The 19,986-nt window shown below is 38.3% G+C and overlaps 1 protein-coding gene across 10 annotated transcripts in view; it reads right to left on the bottom strand.

The window, feature by feature from the left end:
* The window catches only part of SYT1 (synaptotagmin 1), a 518,535-nt gene that overhangs the window by 79,333 nt on the left and 419,216 nt on the right, over window positions 1–19,986 (bottom strand). For all 10 annotated transcript variants that reach the window (XM_070600576.1, XM_070600580.1, XM_070600574.1 and 7 more), the window contains one exon: window positions 9,251–9,368. In XM_070600576.1, coding sequence (XP_070456677.1) covers window positions 9,251–9,368 — 118 coding nt within the window. The remainder of the gene's footprint in view (window positions 1–9,250; window positions 9,369–19,986) is intronic.

The raw sequence follows: 19,986 nt of genomic DNA, 5'->3' as shown, positions 1-19,986 counted from the left end.
GACAAAGCTTTTCTCTAGTCTTCCTCTATCACCCAATAGGCACTCAAACCCCTTAGACTTGGACTTTCTTCCAAAATGTTCTGGCCACCTCCTTTCACCTCCATCACTGATACAGCTGAAACTATACTGTTTTATGTCTCATCCTCTTCAGTGTGCAAAGTATAAATCACTGAAATAGTAAACAATTTGTAAACAAGGGAGAAACTGAGATGGTACTTTCAGCTTGGAAATCTATTAATATCTGCTGTCTGACCTTACGGTCTCTTTGATCCTCCTTTACTAAGTAACCAAAAACTAATTAAACAGTCAACCAATTAATTTATATCAGTGGCTTCCACGATGGAATTTTAGTGTGGGTATAAAGGAATTTTGGAATTGGGTAGAATTTTTGGCCATCTCTCAAACTGCAACATGACGTTAGCCATCTGCTCTCCAGGTTGAACCTGGTGAGAAAGGATAAGGACTTAGAAATCATGTTTTATTCACAGAGTCTGAAGACTGCTCGGGTTGACATCCTAACTCTGCCAAATACTAATTCTGTGACCTTGGGAAGGTCACTTACCTCTCTATTTTTCAGGTCCATCAATAAAATAGCATTAGAGATAGTATCTACCTCATAGAATTGTAATAAGGAATAAATCAGTTAACAAATGTAAAGAGTTTAGAACAGAGTATGGCTCATAATGTGCTTTGCAAGAGTCTGCTGTTATTTTTACTGTATACCAATGACTGGCATAGTGCCTGGCACAGAGTGGGTATTCAGATGATATTTGCTGCATGACTGGATGTGTACCTGCTGGCTAAAGGACTTATTTAGGGGTTTTTTTTGCTAACTGTTCAGAACTAACACATTTCACCCTAACACTCATTTCTCTTGATTTCAAATCTGGCCCACACCCCACATCTGCTCTTCTCATTTCCTTAGAAGCACTGTTAGTCCTTCAGGCATAGCATTTCTATCCATTCTTTGGTAACTGTGCGTTGGTCTCAACTTACATTCGGGTTGGCTGTAATCTTTTTTAATAACTCAATTTCTAGGATGATCCAGTTTAAAGATTTGTCATTTCTTTTTTAGACGAATTTGTTCACATCTTCGGGATTCAGATTACTTACCAATACCATAATTAAGCATTTTGAAGTGTCACAAAATTTTATATTCAAGCCCAAAATTGTGATGAAAACTTCTGACATCACAGCCAACTTATTATGCATGTTCCTGTCCTGTTAGCTCAATAAGATGCCAGTTTATTTGCATATTATTGCTTGACCCTGATATCCTGGCCAATTAATTTGCATATCCCTATCTAATTGGCTCAAATAAGTTTTTACCATTTTATTTATTGGCCCGGCTCCCAGACTAGTGGCTTTTAGCTGGAATCAATTGAATTTGGAGTGGTTTTCTTTGTCATGCTTTCAGCACCAGTGGAAGGACAGATAAGGGTTGTGGTCATGAATGTAGAAAGGAACAGTCTACTGATTTAATTTTTTTTTCAGTGGAAGACACTGAAGGAAAAAATAATTTAGACACGTAGGCAAGGTGTTTTTCAGGAAGGAGGATACTGGGCTGGTAGAAAAAACTAGAACTTAACAAAGTTCCAGAATATAAGACAAAGGATGTATTTTATATCACTGACCAAAAAAGTCCTAACTTGGAATTTGGCTGACCTGGGTCTCAGCTAAAATTATGATGTAGCATTAAACCTCTAAACTGTAATTTTCTTTTTTATTTTTTTAAATTAAGATATAATTGATATATAAGATTCTATATGTTTAATGTGTACAATGTGTTGATTTGATACATTTATATACTGCAATATGATGACCACCGTAGCTTCAAATAACACTCTCTATACCCTCTATAAAGTGTAGTTTTCAAATTTAAGATGCATAAGAATAAAGTGGGGGGTGTTTAACATGTCATTTCCAGGCTCCCACCTCTAGATAGTCAGTTACAGTCTGAGGTGGTCCCTGAAAATCCTAAATTTTAACACGGATTCTGGATGATTCTGATGCAGGTAGAATATCACATCTTGATAAATATTGCCTGAAAGAATGATCTGTCTCTGCAGATGCATGGTTTCCGTGTGGAATCTAGTGGTTCCCTAAGGTTAGATAGGTTGCTCTTTCTGAGATGACTTCAAATATTGCAATTGACTGTATTTCCCAAGTTGTATTTCTAGGACAGTAGAAAGAAGAACACAAACCCATGAATAAGTTTTTAAAATTGCATTTTATAGAAAGGGAGTGTGTGTGATGGGAGGATTAGGTGGGTGGGCAAGGTCAACCTTACTGGCCTGGGTCTGTCCCTCATCCACACGGGCAGTCTGACAGACACAGATGATGAATCCTTTGCTACCACCAGTCCTCTTTCTTCCCCCATCATCTCCCTCAAGTAGCACCTGCCATTTGTGAATTTTGTTGTCCTTTGTTTGGGAGACATCGATGCTTTGGGGGACCGTCTCCACAGTCCTACACTTTGCTTTCCACAGTACAGTTCCACAGTGATGAGTGAGGACTGGAGATGGCCAGGAAGAAGACTGAGGATGGGACTTGGGGTGGTGGAAAGTGAAAGGGAAAAAGATGTGAGGGAGAACACTTTCAATTACACTTTCTCCAACCACTATTGCTTCTCAGCCCTCGGGACGTCCCTGAGCTGATCCCACCTCCTAGCCACCTCTCTAGCTCCTTGATGTCAGGAGACTGCTGGAATAGAGGCATATCACTTCAGTCCCAGCACCTTCTTGCCATCATGCTCGACATCTTTTGTTGTTCCCTTCATGATTTAGCTGAATACAAACCATATCAAGGGGGGAGGGCTGCCAAATTTTACCCTTGTCAATTTGCCATGGTTCCGAGTAGTACAAGCATGTAGAAAATTCAAAAGGACTGTGTGCTAGCTTCAGGGGAAGAGGGAAATGGAACGGTCTATGAGACTACATTCTGTTTCATCCCAGGCCAGGCAAGAAGAGACATCTGCCGGAAGTCACAAGTGAGGCAAAAAAGTCAATTTGTGATTCTGGGAAGAAAAGATAAGGAGTGCCAGGGAGCTATTTGACAGGGAGTATTCATAGAGATTTACACATATGGACATTTCTGCAGTCTTCAAGAACGTGCCAATTTCCAACAGTCCTTGAAGATCCCATTTCTAGCCTGACTAACCCTGAAGACCTCATCTTGGTGTTTCAGCTCCAGGCGGGGAGGCACCTTGAGCAGGTTAGAGCTGCAGAATCCTTCTTCTCCCATTTGAAGGTGGTGGGTTTGGGGAAGGCAGAAAGGTGTACTGGAGAGGGTTCTGCATTGGGAATGAGAGGACCTGGGAGTAAGGCTCAGCTCACCAACTACAAATCAGGTGACTCTAAATGTCAGTAACAACAAAAGCAATTACCACATCGAATGCCTGCCTCTATGGACGTGGAGCAGTACGATTTATGTACATTATCTTATGTTTCTGAGCTTCAAATTTCTGAAAATATTACCTTCAGAAACGACCTCACAGGACAATCATTAGGACCACATTAAAAAAACAAGTTAGAAAGGATTTCTAAATTAGAAAGTTTTCTATATCTATGGGATAATATGACTTCTTAACAGTTAAAAATAATTTTTTGATTTAAGTTGAAAAATAGAATTTCCAGCTAATCAAAAGTTAAAGGCTTACAATCACTGCCATTTTGCTGATTCAGAAGTTTCGTCTTTCCTGCTTCAAACAGCTATATCCTTCAGTGCGAAAACTTTCAGAATTCTATTTACTTTGTGATGTAAAGCCCAAACTAAACTTACAGTTTTGACATTACTCATTAAAGCTGTACTCAGAAGTCTCAAATTTCTGGAATAACCAAAAAGAAAATAATTGAGGCAAGTCATTTTTGTTGTGACATAAACAAGGACAAGAAATTAAATTAGGAGCAAGGTATCTAATTACTCTCTGACTTGATGCTCTGCACAGGTATAAACTTGAGTATAAAAACTATACAGCTCAAAAATGCAAGACATACAACCTCACACCTTTGGCAATTGCAGCCGCCCCTGATGCAGGAAGGGTTAATAATCACCAGAAAAGGCTTGCCAACAAACTGTGACCTGGAGGTGAAAAGGCTGGTTAGCCAATGACAGGTAAGATCTCCAGGGGGAGGCAACCTAAGCCAGGCGCTGGTCGCCCGGGGGCACAGATGGAGACACTATATCGGGAGTAGGAGGGGCCGTTGCCTAGGAGGTCTTGCATGCTCTGAGATAAAATATATGAACACAGCAATAACATGATAATATCAAAACAGAGGCCGAGGGAGGGGTCCTTGAGAAATCACTAAGAATTCTCGGCATTCGCTAATTACATTGTCCAGAGGTTTAACAGATGTAAGCTATGTATATATTGAAACGCTGGTTACAATAAACTCAGAGTGGCCATCAGCCCTCTCCGCATCTATCCTGATGTGTACATTGGATTGCGACACCGACAGCAATCTTCAACTTTTTTAACATCTTCAATTTCTTTGCTATAGAGAGAATGTTGTGTCTCCCCAAAAATCATTTGTTAAAACCTAATCCCCAATGTGATGGTATTTGGAGGTGAGACCTATGAGGGGTGATTAGGTTATGAGGGTGGAGCTCTCATAAATTGGATCAGTGCCCTTGTAAAAGAGACCCCAGCGAGCTCCCTTGCCTTCTGAGGACACAACAGAAAGGTAGCTATCTATGAACCAGGAAGTGGGCTCTCAGAGGACACTGAGTCTGCCAGTGCCTTGATTTTGGACTTCCCAGCCTCCAGAACTGATAAATTTCTGTTGTTTATAAGCCACCAAGTCTCTAGAATTCTGTCATAGCAGCCTGATGGATTAAGACACTCTTCATATTCTTCCTCAGTTTTCACAAAGAGAAAACATGTTTATTGTTTGAAGGATGATTTACTCAAAACATGCAGATGTATAAAAGGCAGTGAAGATATTGAAATGTGGTTACTAGGCAGAGGGCTTTATTTTCTCCAAGTACAGGGCAAAAAAACTACTCATTTTCTACTGCACCAACTTTTCCCTGAAGAACAGTCTTGCAGCCTGCAAGATTCAAGATTTCAATGGAAATAGCTAGAGTCAGAAACACTAGCTGTTGCTTGCAAATACTTGAGAGTTGGAATATTAAGCATGCAAGTTCAAGGGTCTGCTGTGGAGATGTGAAAGTCCTATCAAATTTGTCACTGTAAAGTAAGAAAGGTTGGGATTTGCATGGCTTGCTATATGGGTATATGAGGGGGCAAAATCTTTGTGCAATGCATTTTGAATGAACACAGTAGGAAAGAAATAGGCTGACCTTGTTGGAGAGTGTAAGAAATTATTTTAAAAATGTTTCCAATAATTTTTTTCAATATTTTTTGTGGATTAATTCCATATCTTGTCTTGATTCACTGTTGAGTATGCAAAACATAAGTCTACTGAGACCGTTTTGCCTGAATTGACCAGCCAATCCTGTGAAGCAAATGAACTTTTTTCCCCATTGAATCACATAGTTGCTTAAACTGTCCATTGATTGCTTTCACACTTTTCATATGTAGTCCAAAATTTGATGAATTTACTGATAGAAATAATTACAATAATATTCAGTGGGCACTTAGGTGTGCCAGACCCTGTGCTCTCACTTATTTCTTGCAATAACTTTATAAACAATGCTCTCTTATTACTCCCACTTTATAGACAATGCAACTGAGGCTTAGAAAGCTAAATAAATTGTCCAGTGTCAAACTGCTCGTAGTGGTAGCATGCAATTTAAACCCTGGCAAAACAACCCACTTTAGTTCTAATTAACTAGCTTTTTCCAGCAAATATAGTTTGGCATTTGAATTACCTGGAATGATCTCATTATATAACTTTGGTCTCCTCAGACATAGGTCAACTTACTTTGAGACAGACCAATCAAGAGCTTAAAGTTATTTTAATGGTAAGTAGGTTAAACAAATTTGAAATGCAAGGCTTGTTTTTTCAGGCCATAGCTCCTTGTAAATAATGCATTATTCATTCAGCAGCTATCTTCAGTGCTACCAGTCAGTGGGGCATTGTGGGAGATATAAATGCAGAGCACAGTCTAGTGAGGGAGAAGCATGATGTTTGGAGTGTGTAAACAAACTGCTATTGGCATTTAAAAAAGGCAAAAATGTGTTCTAGAGGGATAGATCAGAAAAGGCTTCCTGGAGCCCCTCCACCTAAAATGTCCTCTCTCCCAGAACCCCGTGGCTTATTTCCTTGCCTCTTCCAGGTTGTTGCTGAAATGTTACCTACCCACAAGTCTTTCCTTGACTCCCCCACTTAAAACGACTCCCCAACATTCCTTCTCCGACTTCCTTGCTTTGCTTTCTCCGTGGCACTTATCCCCTCTTGGCATACTATATGCTTTTCTTATTTATTGGCTTCCTGTTTGTCTTCCCACATTAAAATGTAAGCTACACGAGGGCAGGGTCTTTGGGCTGTCTTGTCCACTGACGTAAACCTAGCTTCACAACAATGCCTAACACAAAGTAGGGACACAATATATATTTGTTAAATGGGTGGAGGAAATAAGACTTATGTTGAGCCTGAAGAACGGACGGCATTTAGCTAGACATTGTTGGAAGGAAGAGAATTCCAGATGAAGGAAATGATTTAAGCAAAGAATGGAGGCAGCAAATTACATAGCCTATTTGGAGAACAGTGTGCTGGTCAATTAGGTTAAAATATAGAGATTTGATGGGACATAGTCTGAAAGTATCTGCGTTATGTAGACCTGAATGATTAGAGTGATTATGATTTAATCTCACAGGCAGCAGGAAGCCCTTAAGATTGCAACTCTAAGGATATTTAACCTTCCAATCTCCTTACTTAATATTTGACAATTAAAATCATTCCAGGTAATTCAAAAGTAGAGGTGAACATAGGTTGTGTGAGTCCTGAAGCTAATATGATTTTAAACACTAGCAAAACAGCCCACTTTAGTTTCAATAAACTAGGCATTTTTACTAAATGTAGTTTGACATTTGAAAAATGACAACAAAGTAGAATAAAAAAGAAAAAGAATATAAAAGTATGAATACTAAATGAGCTATACCTCTGGCCTTGCCCCTTTCATGTCACAATGCTGAGTTAGTAAGCCCAGTGGGTACTAGGAGTCATCCCAGAAGTGCTTCCTTCACTGGGATGGCTAGCGATAACGTAACGATGCTTGGTATGACTGCCAGGCACGTAAATATATCCTTCTACATCCAACTTCCCTTAGCTGAATCTCAAAAATGCCTGTAGCCTCTTTCCACTGGACAAGAAGTGATGGGTAGTGGAGAAGAAGCCATAGTGTTAAGAGATTTGTGATTAACAAATCATGGTTGAAATATCTATCTACGCCCATGGGAACTCATTTCTAGGACCTTGGAAGAAGACAGAACAAATGAGAGACCCTAAAGTTTTACTGGCTTCATGGTAAAGCTGCTTCTGGAACTCTGTTGAAGGATATAAGATGAACTGGGAAGAAGACTAGAGTAGTAATAGACACAGATGGTGTGGAGATGGTTGGCATGGGAGCTTGGAATGGAGCATGTGAGAGAGGATAAAAGGAACATGTAATAGTACTTGGCTACTGAACCAAAGGAAAGGGGGAGGTCAAAGGTGTTCAAAGTCATCCCTCAGGATACTAAGTAGGAATCTGGGAGTGAACTGTTGTTGTAGTTAAAAATTTCTCTGCACTTTTTCCCACCTATAAGCACATTAAATACTCTTTTTTTGTTTTTTTAGGTTTAAATACGTTGCATTTGTTATAATTTCTGAAGCTCAAATTATCACATCTTTGCCAGTAGAAGCCTTTTCAAGGTGACTTCTAAGTTTTGACATGACACCGGTTGTCTTTGATAGCTTCCTTGCTTTCTGATGTGATGAGATGTTCTATTGTCTTGTACACTTCTTGCTTCACCTGGAATCTACCTAATAAGTCCCAGGCTCTTTTAGTGAGAACTTATATTTTCAAACCATATCTAGTGCTAGGGATGGTCATTGCTACTGGAACAGCCCGTTTCTAGGCATTTTCAGTCGACAGAGCTAGAAAAGGTATATGTGTAAGACACATATATATGTGCATGTATTTTGCATCTTAGGCACAATAAATACTCTTTGCATTTTTAGAGGAAACTGTGCTCATCGCTCTAAATTTTCTCTGTTAACGCTATTAGGCACTGAAATCAGTAAATTATTAAATGGAGTCTTGGTGACATGAAAGAATTAGTGCAGCTTCCTCAGGCGACTTTTTAATAAAGAGAAATAAAGTTAGGTAAGGGGAGAATTTATTTGACAAATTAGTGGTTCAGTAAGTGGAAACTCAGCTTTAGCATTTTTTTTTTTTTAGCTGTTATGCTTTAGAATATAAAATCACCAGGCTGCATTAGGGTGACCTTCTGAAGTTTGTAATATTTTTATTAGAGAAAACAATAAATAGCCAGTAATGTTGGTTCTAATTCCCAACAGCCACAAACGATGGTAACTATAGTCTATTTATGATGACCTTGTGGCATATCAAGAAAATTTCTCACACTGTAATGATTTACTGGAAAATTAAAAATGTAATTGATTTAATCACACAGAAAAGAAAATAAAAAAATTGTGTCCGACTATGGAAATGACAAGTCCTTGAGTTGACTTTGCTTTTGACGAAGGGTATGCTTTACTCACCTTTTTTTTTAAAACCAAGATGGGGTTGCACAGAATTTTAAATCCAAAAGTCTCCCCTACCCCCAATAGAAGCTGTAGAAAATAAACGCATTACCATGGGGCTTTACCTTCAAACAGTTCTTATTGTCTACACATATTTGAAATGCTGAATCTTTAATAAAACAGTATTGTTAAAAGCTATGTTAGGCTATAAAATACATAATAAATAAGTCTCAGATAAAGAACTAGTTTTCATATTATGGATGAATTTTGACTAAAAAACAAAAACAACTCAACAAAATTATAATTGGTTATAAGTGTTGCCTATTATAAGAGAAGCAAAAATTTTCAGCTTTCAATGCTATAGAACTGACAATTGACACTTTGGCTATGAAGCAGGAAAACAGATTTCATCTTCTGTGCCAGTTGCAATAATTGAGAGTGGCTTCCTGGGGCGCTGCATTGGGATGAATTCTGAGATGGCTTCCAGCCTCCGGGGGAAAGAGAACTGTGATCAGTTAAGGAGTGGGGAGTCGAGGCATGTGTGCTATGCATTTAGTATCCACAATAGAACAGCATTTAAAAAAAAATCACAGACTTACCAGATAAGCCACCCACATCCATCTTCTTCAGATTCTTTGCCTCCAGGATGACAACAGTCAGTTTGCCGGCGGTGGGTACGTAGCGAAGGGAGAAGCAGATGTCACCCAATTTCTCTTGCTAGGAAAACCAGTAAGGAAGTATATGTAACTTTTCAAATAAAGGTGAATATAGTTTGTACATACACATTGTAAATTCTTCAGGAGGAGGATTATGACAATTCGAATTTGAAAACCCTTAGGTGCATGGGCATTTACCCAGGGGTCTTTCATTCACTAAGGTAACATCAAGAATGATTGTAACCCATTTCAGTTTTTAAATAGCTTGTCTATACTTTCACATTCATCAAGATATATCCATAATTCAATGGTTCAGGAAATGGGACGAAGATGACTTTTTTAGAGACTCTGCTCTGAATAGTACTGATGCTCTTGGCAAAATTTCATCACTTTATTGAATAGCTTTGAGAAGAGCCTAACACTTTTTTAGTAGAGTCAATCTACCTAAATCTTTGTCTTTTTATATTTCAAATAGAATTATGTCTAATACAAGTCTTTTCCCCCAAAATATAAATATAATGTATTTATGTTCCACTGAATTCTATTTATTGATGAGAAATTCTGAATTCTTAGTAGTTGAAAGGCAACAGAGTATGTTTTTGCGCTTTTGTTTTACTCATTTTAAGTGAGGTCTAACTTTCTTTTTCCTTGTCTTAATATTTGTAAAAATCTAAATGGCAGGTTGGAAAATTGAAAGACATAGTAATACAAAACAAAGCATCTTAGAGTCCCTTATATTATTTCAGTGGTACCATATTTTAAGCCCAAACAACATTCACCAATCCTGTACTCAGGCATTTGATTCACAGTTTAAAACAACTGATTCACAGTTTAAAATGATGGTAGATAGAACTTTTACTTTTTTCAGAAATGACTCCTATGGGCTCTCCGCCCTAAGTGTCTGACTCTTTAGGATAACTCATTAAGAGCCATGGTATTGTTCAACACAAGTAGCATTCCTGCATTCATATTTATAAGCATGAGAGAGAGGGTGAGAGAGCTTTCCTCAGGTGCTGGAGCTCTAGACTGCTCTTCGACATAGGGAATGAGCTATATGGCAAATTAGGGTTTATTTCTTAGTATCCACGACTCTCCACTCCCAAGAAAAATGAATTCTGATTCCAAAGAAGGTAATGGCTGTGTCACACATCAACAGATAGACTTTGAACACAGAATGAGGCACAGGAGACCGTATCCTCAGGTCTTCACATGTTATACTCTTACTATGACTGTACTTGGCCTTATCTATAATTTCATATATGTGCTAAATCAGCCATAGTCTCCAGTGGGGAAATAACTGCCTAGATGTAATTTAAGGAAATGTAATCCCTTTTTTAGGGTACTCATTATATCCATCTTTAAAAAAGGGAAGGACATTTACCTGTTCTATGATTTATTGATAGGTGAGAAGTATATTCAGTGTGTGTATGAGAGGGAGAAACGGCGCCTTGTTCTGCTTAAGTAATGATTTTACTGAAAACATCACAATGTGTGTTTATAGCCTCACTTCTTTCATTCCTTGAGTCCTCACGTCATCTCACTTATACATTTCTTATGTTAAGGACTCTTTTTTTGTCTTATTGTGCATTTGTCTTAATTTTCCCCTAACTGTAAACTCCTTGAAGACAGGGTTCTTGCTGGAATTATCACTTTCCAAACATTTTCAAACAGTAAATAAATGGAAATTTTAAATAATACCCTCATTTTGAATTATCCAGGTCATAGCTCCCTTCCATTAGTGTGGATAATAGTTACTCCTAATGTGCTAAATTCACCTGAAGTGCCTCCTCACCCCTAGGAGTTAATTTACACATCAGGAGAATCTAGTGGAATAAATTACTTTTCATAGTCTTTGAAAATACAGAATGGGAGTCAGTATCAGAAATTAGTACAAAGTGTGGACAAATTCATCCGAACCTTAGGAGATAAGAGAAATGTAAATGAACAAAACTGCTGTTCAAAAATGCTCATTAGAAGGAGAGTTCTTTTTGCAGGATTCTGTCTTTTTGCCATGATACCCTCCCTGGGGAACTTACTCTGTTGCGAAGCCAGGTTACTCTAATCGTTCTAGTTAGACATTTCAGACACGACTGCTCTCTCTTAAGTGACATCCATAATCTAATTCTACAGCTAATTTATGGGCATCTCAATTGTTTTAAATAAAGAAATGTCACGACTTATCTTTCTATTATTCAATCTTATGATATATAAAGAATTTTAAAGATTTTATATAATATTTAGCTTCAGAAGAGATCAGTTACAGAGTTTGAAAAACCATGTCTCAAGTAGGAGAAATATGCGAAGTTAATTTTAAAGCTGTGGGACGAGGGGAGAATGAGTGTTTGAAAGACAAAAAAAAAAATACCAAAATGGATATTTTGGGAGAAAGGGAAATATGGAAAAGTGCTTATTTTACCACCCTTTATATATCTACATTTAACTCATTAATTTAGGAGCTTAAACATGTAACATTTCATTTGCTCATAAAATTATAATTGGTATGCCAAATTAAACATGTTTTATATTAATCAATTGAATTTACTTTTCAATGTTTTAAAATCTTATTACTTCTGGATTTATAAGCCAGTCACTAGAAAGCTAGTCACTGTTTATTCTGGAATTTCTGTCCTTTATGGCATCGGAGCAGATAGAGCAAAACCTCATTTTATAGAAAAAGGTGAGGAATATACTCAATTCATGTGAACTTTTATCTTGTTGTATTTTCTGAGTTGTAACTATCTGAGGTATAAGTATACGCTTTGTCTAATTCTTTAAAAATCAGCTTTAATAATTTTTTAGAATGAAAATTGTTAGAATTAGGACAACTTTCTTCTACTACATGTCGGTTTGACTTTTGATTAACTGATTTAGGACATTTCCAAATATAATTGCAATGTGTTTTTCACATGTTGTGGGTGATGTGGGAACCTGAAGTTCATGTTAAGCAAGAAGAGCCAGGATGTGCACCATGGGGAGGCCCTGAAGCCGCCCCCTCAAGGTCATGCGTGGCAGATCTCTGGACTGCTCTGGTGTCTCCTGAAGATGTGTTCCATTCTGCCACACTCGAAACAAGGCTTACATCTGAGGCTTACGTCACAAGCCAATGTTGTTACCCTCGAATCTTAGATTCAGGGTCTCACACCGGTATGAATTATGGGAAAACAATTTATTTTCCTCAGTAAAGTCTTTCACTGAACTTCTGTGATTGAATGGGGAAGCACTTCTGTCCCCAGAGTCTTGTTCTGGCCTGGGGAGGTTTTACTGTATCTGCCAGCTACATGGAAGAATTGGAATGATCTGATTATTTTATGTGGACAGTTTTACATCAAACTCTCATTTAATGGTTTTTACATGTCAGTTTGGAAGAAAGATGGTTGAGTAGCAATATATGAACATTTAGTATTAAACATTTTATCTGTGACGCTAAAGTTCTAGAAACAAAGATTTTCTAAATTTTAAAAAAGTTTTCTTTGGAGTTATGGCAAAGGGAAAATAAAGGGGTTCTTGGAAAATTTTGTGAGGAAAGATGATATCCAAATCTGTATCTCAGATCCTTACTGCTTCTTGACAATTCTATCTAGTTTTCTTGATTAACAGCCCTGTGAAGTAGGTAGTGTTATGTCCCTTTTATAAATGAAGACTTTGAGACTCAGAGGTTGCATAAGGTTACATAGGTGTCTCCCTGTGGAACTGGAGCAGGGTCCTTTGACTCAAAATCATGAGTTTTCTTTACTATCAGATTGCCATCTGGAATGACAAACTAATATTCCAGCTGACCACTCCTTGGATATTCCACTCTCACCTTCAATTAATTGTGTCTAACTAAATGGATCTTCATCACCAAACCTTGCCCTGGACTGTTCTCCTTTCCCAGACTCCTTTCTGTCTGGCTCACTAAGTAATCTGTTTCCAATGGCAGCTTACCTTCTCTCTGTTTTCCTCTAGTCATTCAGCCCATAAGTCTTGAGAGTTCTTTTTATGTAAATCTCTCAAACCATATTTTTTATTATATTTCATTTTTTCCCATTATTACCATCATCAACGTGATCCCTACCTTCACCACTTCCACCTCAAATATGACCTCCATCTCCACTATACTTGCCGCTATCACCATCATTACTACCTTCACCACCTTACACCATCACTCCACCACCCCCTCTATCACTTTCACCTTCACTCTGAGATCAAGCTCTAAACACTTTGGTCATCTTGTTTTGAAATAGTCTGATGAAAGAGCTCATTAGTCATAGTCTCTCGAGAGTCCAATGCAGACTGCATATCAATGTCCAGCTAATCTTTGAAAGGTCCAAGCCTATTTTTCTGGCTTTCAAGAAGCTCTATACTTTGCCTCTGACTTAACTATCCCAACCATTTTCTTCCGCTTCACTGCCTACTCAACCTTCAGAATGCATTTTGAATCTGACCACATCTCCCCAGTTATCAGCCTTCACTCTAGTACAAGTAGGGTGACCACCCATCCTGATTTGCAAAAGACTCTATTGGTTTTAGCCCTGAAAGTCCTGTATCCTGAGAAAACTCTAGTCCCAGGCAGACTGTGACTATAGCGACCTTAGGTCCAAGTCATCGTTCCTGGCCTAGACTTCTGTAATAGTCTCTCTGCTTCCACTCTTGCTCCTTTCTAGACTCTTCTTCACATAAAAGGCAGAGTGATCCTTTTAAGATGGAAATCTGACCATGAGATGGTCCTACTCAAAGCCCTTCAATGTTTCCCCTTTCTCTTAGAATCATCCGTATTCCTTACACTAAAAGGCCTTCTATGATCTGACCCCTCCATCTCCTGCTACTGTTCTCCTGATCTTACTTCCTTTTCTCAAGACGTGCCAGGCACTCTTCTGCGTCAGAGCCTTGGCCTTTGCTGTTCCTTCTCTGCAATATTCTTCCCTGATACTACCATAAATTGTTCCATAAGTTTATCCAGCTTTCTGCTCATGTCACCTCTTTAGAGTTTTTTATGGCTATCCTATCTAAAGAAGTCTCATCTTCTCCTAAACATGCACACTGCCTGTCCCCTCACCTGGCTACTTTTTCATCCTAGCACATATCACTTGAAGTTCTGTTATGTTTGTTTAGGTTTCCCCCACTAGAATATCAGATCCATAAGAGAAGAGAATTGTTTTGCTTTCTCCTGTGTTCCACACACTAGAATAGTGGCTGGCTCAGAGTAGGGCTCCATATACACCTATTCAATGAATAAATGCAGATTCCCTACTATCGAATACAAACAGATTGGTCTCTCAGTATCCTCTATTGCCACAGGTTGGGTTCTCCAGGAAAGCAGACTCAGATTTGCAAGGAGGAGGTTTATTGGGGCATATCCTTTGGATCAACATCTATGGGGAATGCAGGGAGCAGGACTGCACAGGCAAAGTTGGGCTGGGATGCAGTCACATCGAAGGCCTCAGCCCATCCTGTGGGGAGCTCAGGAGCTGGGATAGCTCTTCAGAGATGTTCCAAATTCTTAAAAGCGATGATATTTTATGCTCTATAACCCATCAGTCTTTGGATGTGAGCCATCCCCACATCGTGGACCAGGGATCTCTTCACCTGAGGGTAATGCTCAGAAGGAAGAACTCAGTTATGAGCTGTCAGACATCCACATTCTTGGTACCCAGAGGAATAAATGCCTTGGTCATGAAGATGGTACAAGATTGGGCTGGTGGGGGCTGGCCAGGGGTTCACCACAGCAATAACTATGTCTCTATGAGCTATATTCCTGCCTATCACCAGATTTTTGCTTAATTGAGAAACACATCTGCAATGTCTTTAGTCCCTTCTGCCTAATCAAATTACCCCTAACCATTAAGCCTTACTCCAAGTTCCATACCTTTAATAAAGTACCTCCTTACTATTCTAGCCCGCATGGATTTCTGCTGGTAATTGCTTTATAGCCAGTAGTATGGTGCCTAGAGATGATTTTTTTTTTTTTTTTTTTTTTTTTTTTTACTATTTCTTTCATATATGTGAGTTTCCCTCACTCTAAACTCCAGAATAGTAGGGAGTATATTTTATGCTCCTTTTGGATGCTTAGCTCCAGGCATATAATAAAGACATAAATAATTGTTGGTTGAGTGTATGGAAATGAGAAACTCACTGGTCTTTTGCTTTGTAAACAGCATGGACACTAGTACCCTGTCAACAGTGTCTGCAGTTTAATCTAAAAGCCTACTAATGAATCTATCTGGGGCTCCTTCTTTGTGCCTGGTGCCATAGTCACTGCCATGTTAGCCCTATCATAAAACTAGAAATGAAAACATTTCTGGAAGTATAGTTCTTATAAGATAATTTCAACACCCTGTAGAGTTGCAGGCGACAGATGAGTGCGTTTGCTGGTGTGATTATCTCATGAGGGAGCCTTATTACTATTAGGAATTTCAGCTTTATGTATAATTTATTTTAGTCAATTGCCTTGATCGCTAGGTGGAAACTGCCAGTTAGTGTTAGAAAGTTCCAACTGTGAGATTCAGAGAAATTAACCTGCTCCTTTAGAATATGGAGCTGACAATCAGAAAGCACCTTTGTTCTGAGCAGCATGATAAATTCTGTTATTTTTTCAAAAGCAACCACTGAAGAGAATAGACACAAATTAATGATTTAATAGACAACTACAGCAATACCTTTCCTTTTTGAAACCATTATAGATATTAGAACAGAGGTCATCTCCAACGGATAAATAAAAAGCTTGATTTAAAATGAATATTTATTTGATGGCTTCTATAGCACTATCCATCATTTTATGTGATAAGAGGGTTCACTTTAGTGACCTTTGAAAATGGGGCTAAGTTCACATGCTTGTTGGAAATGCTGTACTTTTCAATGAGTTTTAAAAAGGTACCTGAATTGACTTAATGCTGTGACATTTTAAAAGGACATTTTCTATTTATGCTAATCTTAAGATTTTTCTATGTGTTAAACTGGTGATAGATTCTCTGAGTAGAGGGTTTTTCTCTGAGGTTATGAATCTATTTAAAGGTGACAAATAAAAAATGGCAGTCTAATAATCTCTCAAAAGGAAAATTCAGGTTATTTGCATATTCTCTGTTTGTAGAAATACTAAGATATTCTTCACTCATAAGAGGGACAATGGCAGGTTTTTAATTTTAATAAGAGAATGGGTGGCTTTAAATATATCCTTTGGGTGGTAGTAGCTTTCAAATTCATTTTATTCCTATGACTACTCTCATACTCCTGAACTATCTGCCAAGTCAGTATTTACATCTAATGGTCCAGATGGTCACAGTGTGACATGTTGCTGTGGATGTACCCAGGCTAAAAAGATGGAATCTGGCCTGGTGTACAAATGTACAGTAAATTGCTCAGATAAATGAGACAGTATGCCTTTGAATATTTATATTGTGAGAATACTATATAATCTATTAACCTCATATTCATTTCTTATTAAAAAATATTTATTGAGTTCTACCATATAGGTTCTACCCTAAGTTCCATGGATACTTTGAGGAATAAGATAACTTTAAGGAGTTTCGAATGTAGTGGAGAGACAGAGATTTAGATAGAGAATAACACTATAACGTGTTAACTGTCCATATAGGTGGTACAAGCGCTATGGGAGCAAAGAGGAGAAACTTAAACTTTCCAGTCTAGTAACAGAACTAAACAGAGGAGGACTTTAACTGGAGAACTATACCCCCAATAATCATTATCAATTTCTCCAGCCACACCAAATGCACGTTCTTTGTAAAAATAGGGTGCTTGCCATGCAAATGTAGCTTTAAGATGGGTTTTCTAGCTCTCCCCCTTGAACCAGAGCTAGTGTACATGGGAAGTTGGTGCACGTAAGTGTCCTGCGAGAGCCAATACCTGAGCTGAGATGTGAAGGTCAGCAGGAAGAGTTGAAGTGAACCCCGTGAAGAAGAGGACAAGAATGTTCTAGACACAGTGATGCATGTGCAAAGTTCGGTAACAGTTTAAACCAAGTTACTCTTCTGTAAGTATAAAATTTATGTAATTTAGTTAAAGATGGATTTCTACTTTATGATTTAGATCTTCAACTTTCCTCACAATATGTCTCTATTTTGATTAAAAGATACACTTGCAGTTCTATTAGAAATAATTAACAACAGAAAAGTGGATATTCTGATAAGATCAAAATAAGAATGATAAAAATGGAAAATGAAAATGCCTATTAAGAGTCAGAGCAAGTACAGTACAGAGTGGTGGAAAGAGCACTGGACTGAGATGTGGGCATTAACTCACTATATTTCATTCAACAGACATTTATTGGGCATCTCTTTTGTGCCAGGCCTTGTCCTAGACACTGGGACACAGTAAAGGATGCAAAAATCAATGAACGAAATAGAGTAAAATGTAAGGCAAAGTAAAGCAGTTATAAGAGTGCCTGGCACAGAAAATGTAGCATTTGAGAATTTACTATTTTATAACAGAAGCCCTATCTCAACCACCCTCTTCTCTAGATAGTGCCACGTTCCTCTGCTCCTTTGCATAGCCAAACTTCTCGAATGGATAGGCTACAGTCACTGTCCCTATTTATTCAGGTGCCACTCATTTCTCTCTCCATCAATATTGAAATGGTTCATGCTAAGATTTCAAATGACATCCATCTTAGTAAGCCATAAATATTTTTCAGGTCTCATTAACCTGAACTCTCAGCAGAATCGTTGACTTCCCTGTCTTCTCTGGATTCTGTAATACAATGCTTTCTTGATTTATATATCTGCCTGTCTGGACACTCATTCTTGGCGTCCTTTCTCAAGGTGTAGTCCTAGTCCATTTCTTTCCATCATAAACTAATATCCTCCCAGTCCATGGCTTTGGTTACAGTCTGGAAGTGGTTCTCAAGTTTGTTTCTTCATTTAGATCTTTTATCTGAGCTCTGGACTCATACACCCAACTGCCTGCTTCTTGTTTCCACATTAGAATATTTCATACACATCTTCAACTCAAATGCCAAAAACTGAACTTATGACCTTTCTTACAAATCTGCTTCACTGTATTTCAGTAATTGGTACCAGTATCCAACTAGTTGCTCAAGCCAGAAAACTGGGCATTATCATTGACCATTGACTTCTTTAGAGTTCTGACTTTACCTATTAGAAATCTCTCAAGTGGGTTCACTTGTTTCCATTTCTATCCAATACATCTCTGATATTCCCATATTAGAATATTCACCACCCTAACCCAGTAGTGTGTCATCTGAATTATTCCAATAGTCTCTTGGTTGCTCTCCTTAAATTGACTCCTGGAATACTAGGGGCAGGGTCACTTTTTATGTGTGTGTGTGTGTAAGGAAGATTTTCTCTGAGCTACTATCTGTACCAGTCTTCCTCCACTTTGTATGTGAGATGCCTCCACAGCATGGCTGGTGAGTGAAGTAGGTCTGCACCTGGGATCTAAACCTGTGAATCTGGGCCACCTAAGTGAAGTGCACAGAACTTTAACTACTCGGCCATGGAGCCAGCCCCAGAATCACCTTTTTAATAAAAAATCTACTTAAAATCCTCAAGCAGGTCTCCTGTCTCTCTTGGGATTAAGACCCACATCTTTCCCATCAGTTATAATATTCTTCAAGGTCTGGTTCCTGCTTACTCCTCAGAATCATCTCATGCCACTTTTCCTCTCTATGCTCCAGCCACATCAGTCTTCTTCATGTCACTAAATGTGTCACGTTAACTACTCTCAGAGTCATAACATAAAGTGTTGCTTTTGTTGACACATTCTGTCCTCTTGTGATTCTCCCTTTTACTTAGCTTTTACTCATTTTTCAGACCTTGCCTTAAAATTCATTTATTTAGAGAAGCCTTATCTAACTCACCCTATAAAGCCCTTCTTACATATTCTTTAATAGCTCCCTGCACTCTTCCTTTGAAATATTGATTATAGTAATCATGTATTATAATCATGAAAAGTAATTGTACTTGTGTACAGCAATCATGTATTGATTTGTGTGTGATTATTGGATTGTATCTGACTTCCATGAGTTTAATCATCTTTATGTAGCACACTTTTGTCTATATGTGTACTACCTGGCACATAGGAGATGATTAGTACATATTTGTTGAGCCAAAGAATAAATGCATGTTTACTGAATGCTCAACTCTAGCAGAGACTACTAACTATTTGTCAAAATCCATTCTCTTCTTGATTTATGCACCCCTATGTTCATTGCAGCATTATTTATGAGAGCCAAGACATGGAAGCAACCCAAGTGCCCATCAACTGATGATTGGATGAAGAAGATATGGTATATATATACACAATGGAACACTGCTCAGCCATAAAAAAGACAAAATTGTCCCATTCACAACAACATGGATGGACCTTGAGGGTATTATTTTAAGCGAAATAAGCTAGACAGAGAAACACAAACACCATATGATTTCATTCGTATGTGGAAGGTGAACAAAATCATGGACAAAGGGAATAGTTTAGTGGTTACAGTGGGAAGAGGGTTTCGGGGGGGGGGTGGAACAAGGGGTGAAGGAGCACTTTTATATGATGACTGACAAATAATAATGTACAACTGAAATTTCACAATGTTATAAACTATTATGACCTCAAAAAAAAAAAATCCCTTCTCTTCTTCCTGGGCACACAGCTAGACTACATTTCTCAGCCTTCCTTGCAGTTAGATGTGGCCTTGTGATTGAGTTCCAGGCAACGGGATGTGAACAGAAGTGACA

Source organism: Equus przewalskii, chromosome 29 (genome assembly GCF_037783145.1).
Source record: "Equus przewalskii isolate Varuska chromosome 29, EquPr2, whole genome shotgun sequence".
Taxonomy (NCBI): domain Eukaryota; kingdom Metazoa; phylum Chordata; class Mammalia; order Perissodactyla; family Equidae; genus Equus; species Equus przewalskii.
This window is presented reverse-complemented; position numbering and strand designations above follow the sequence as displayed.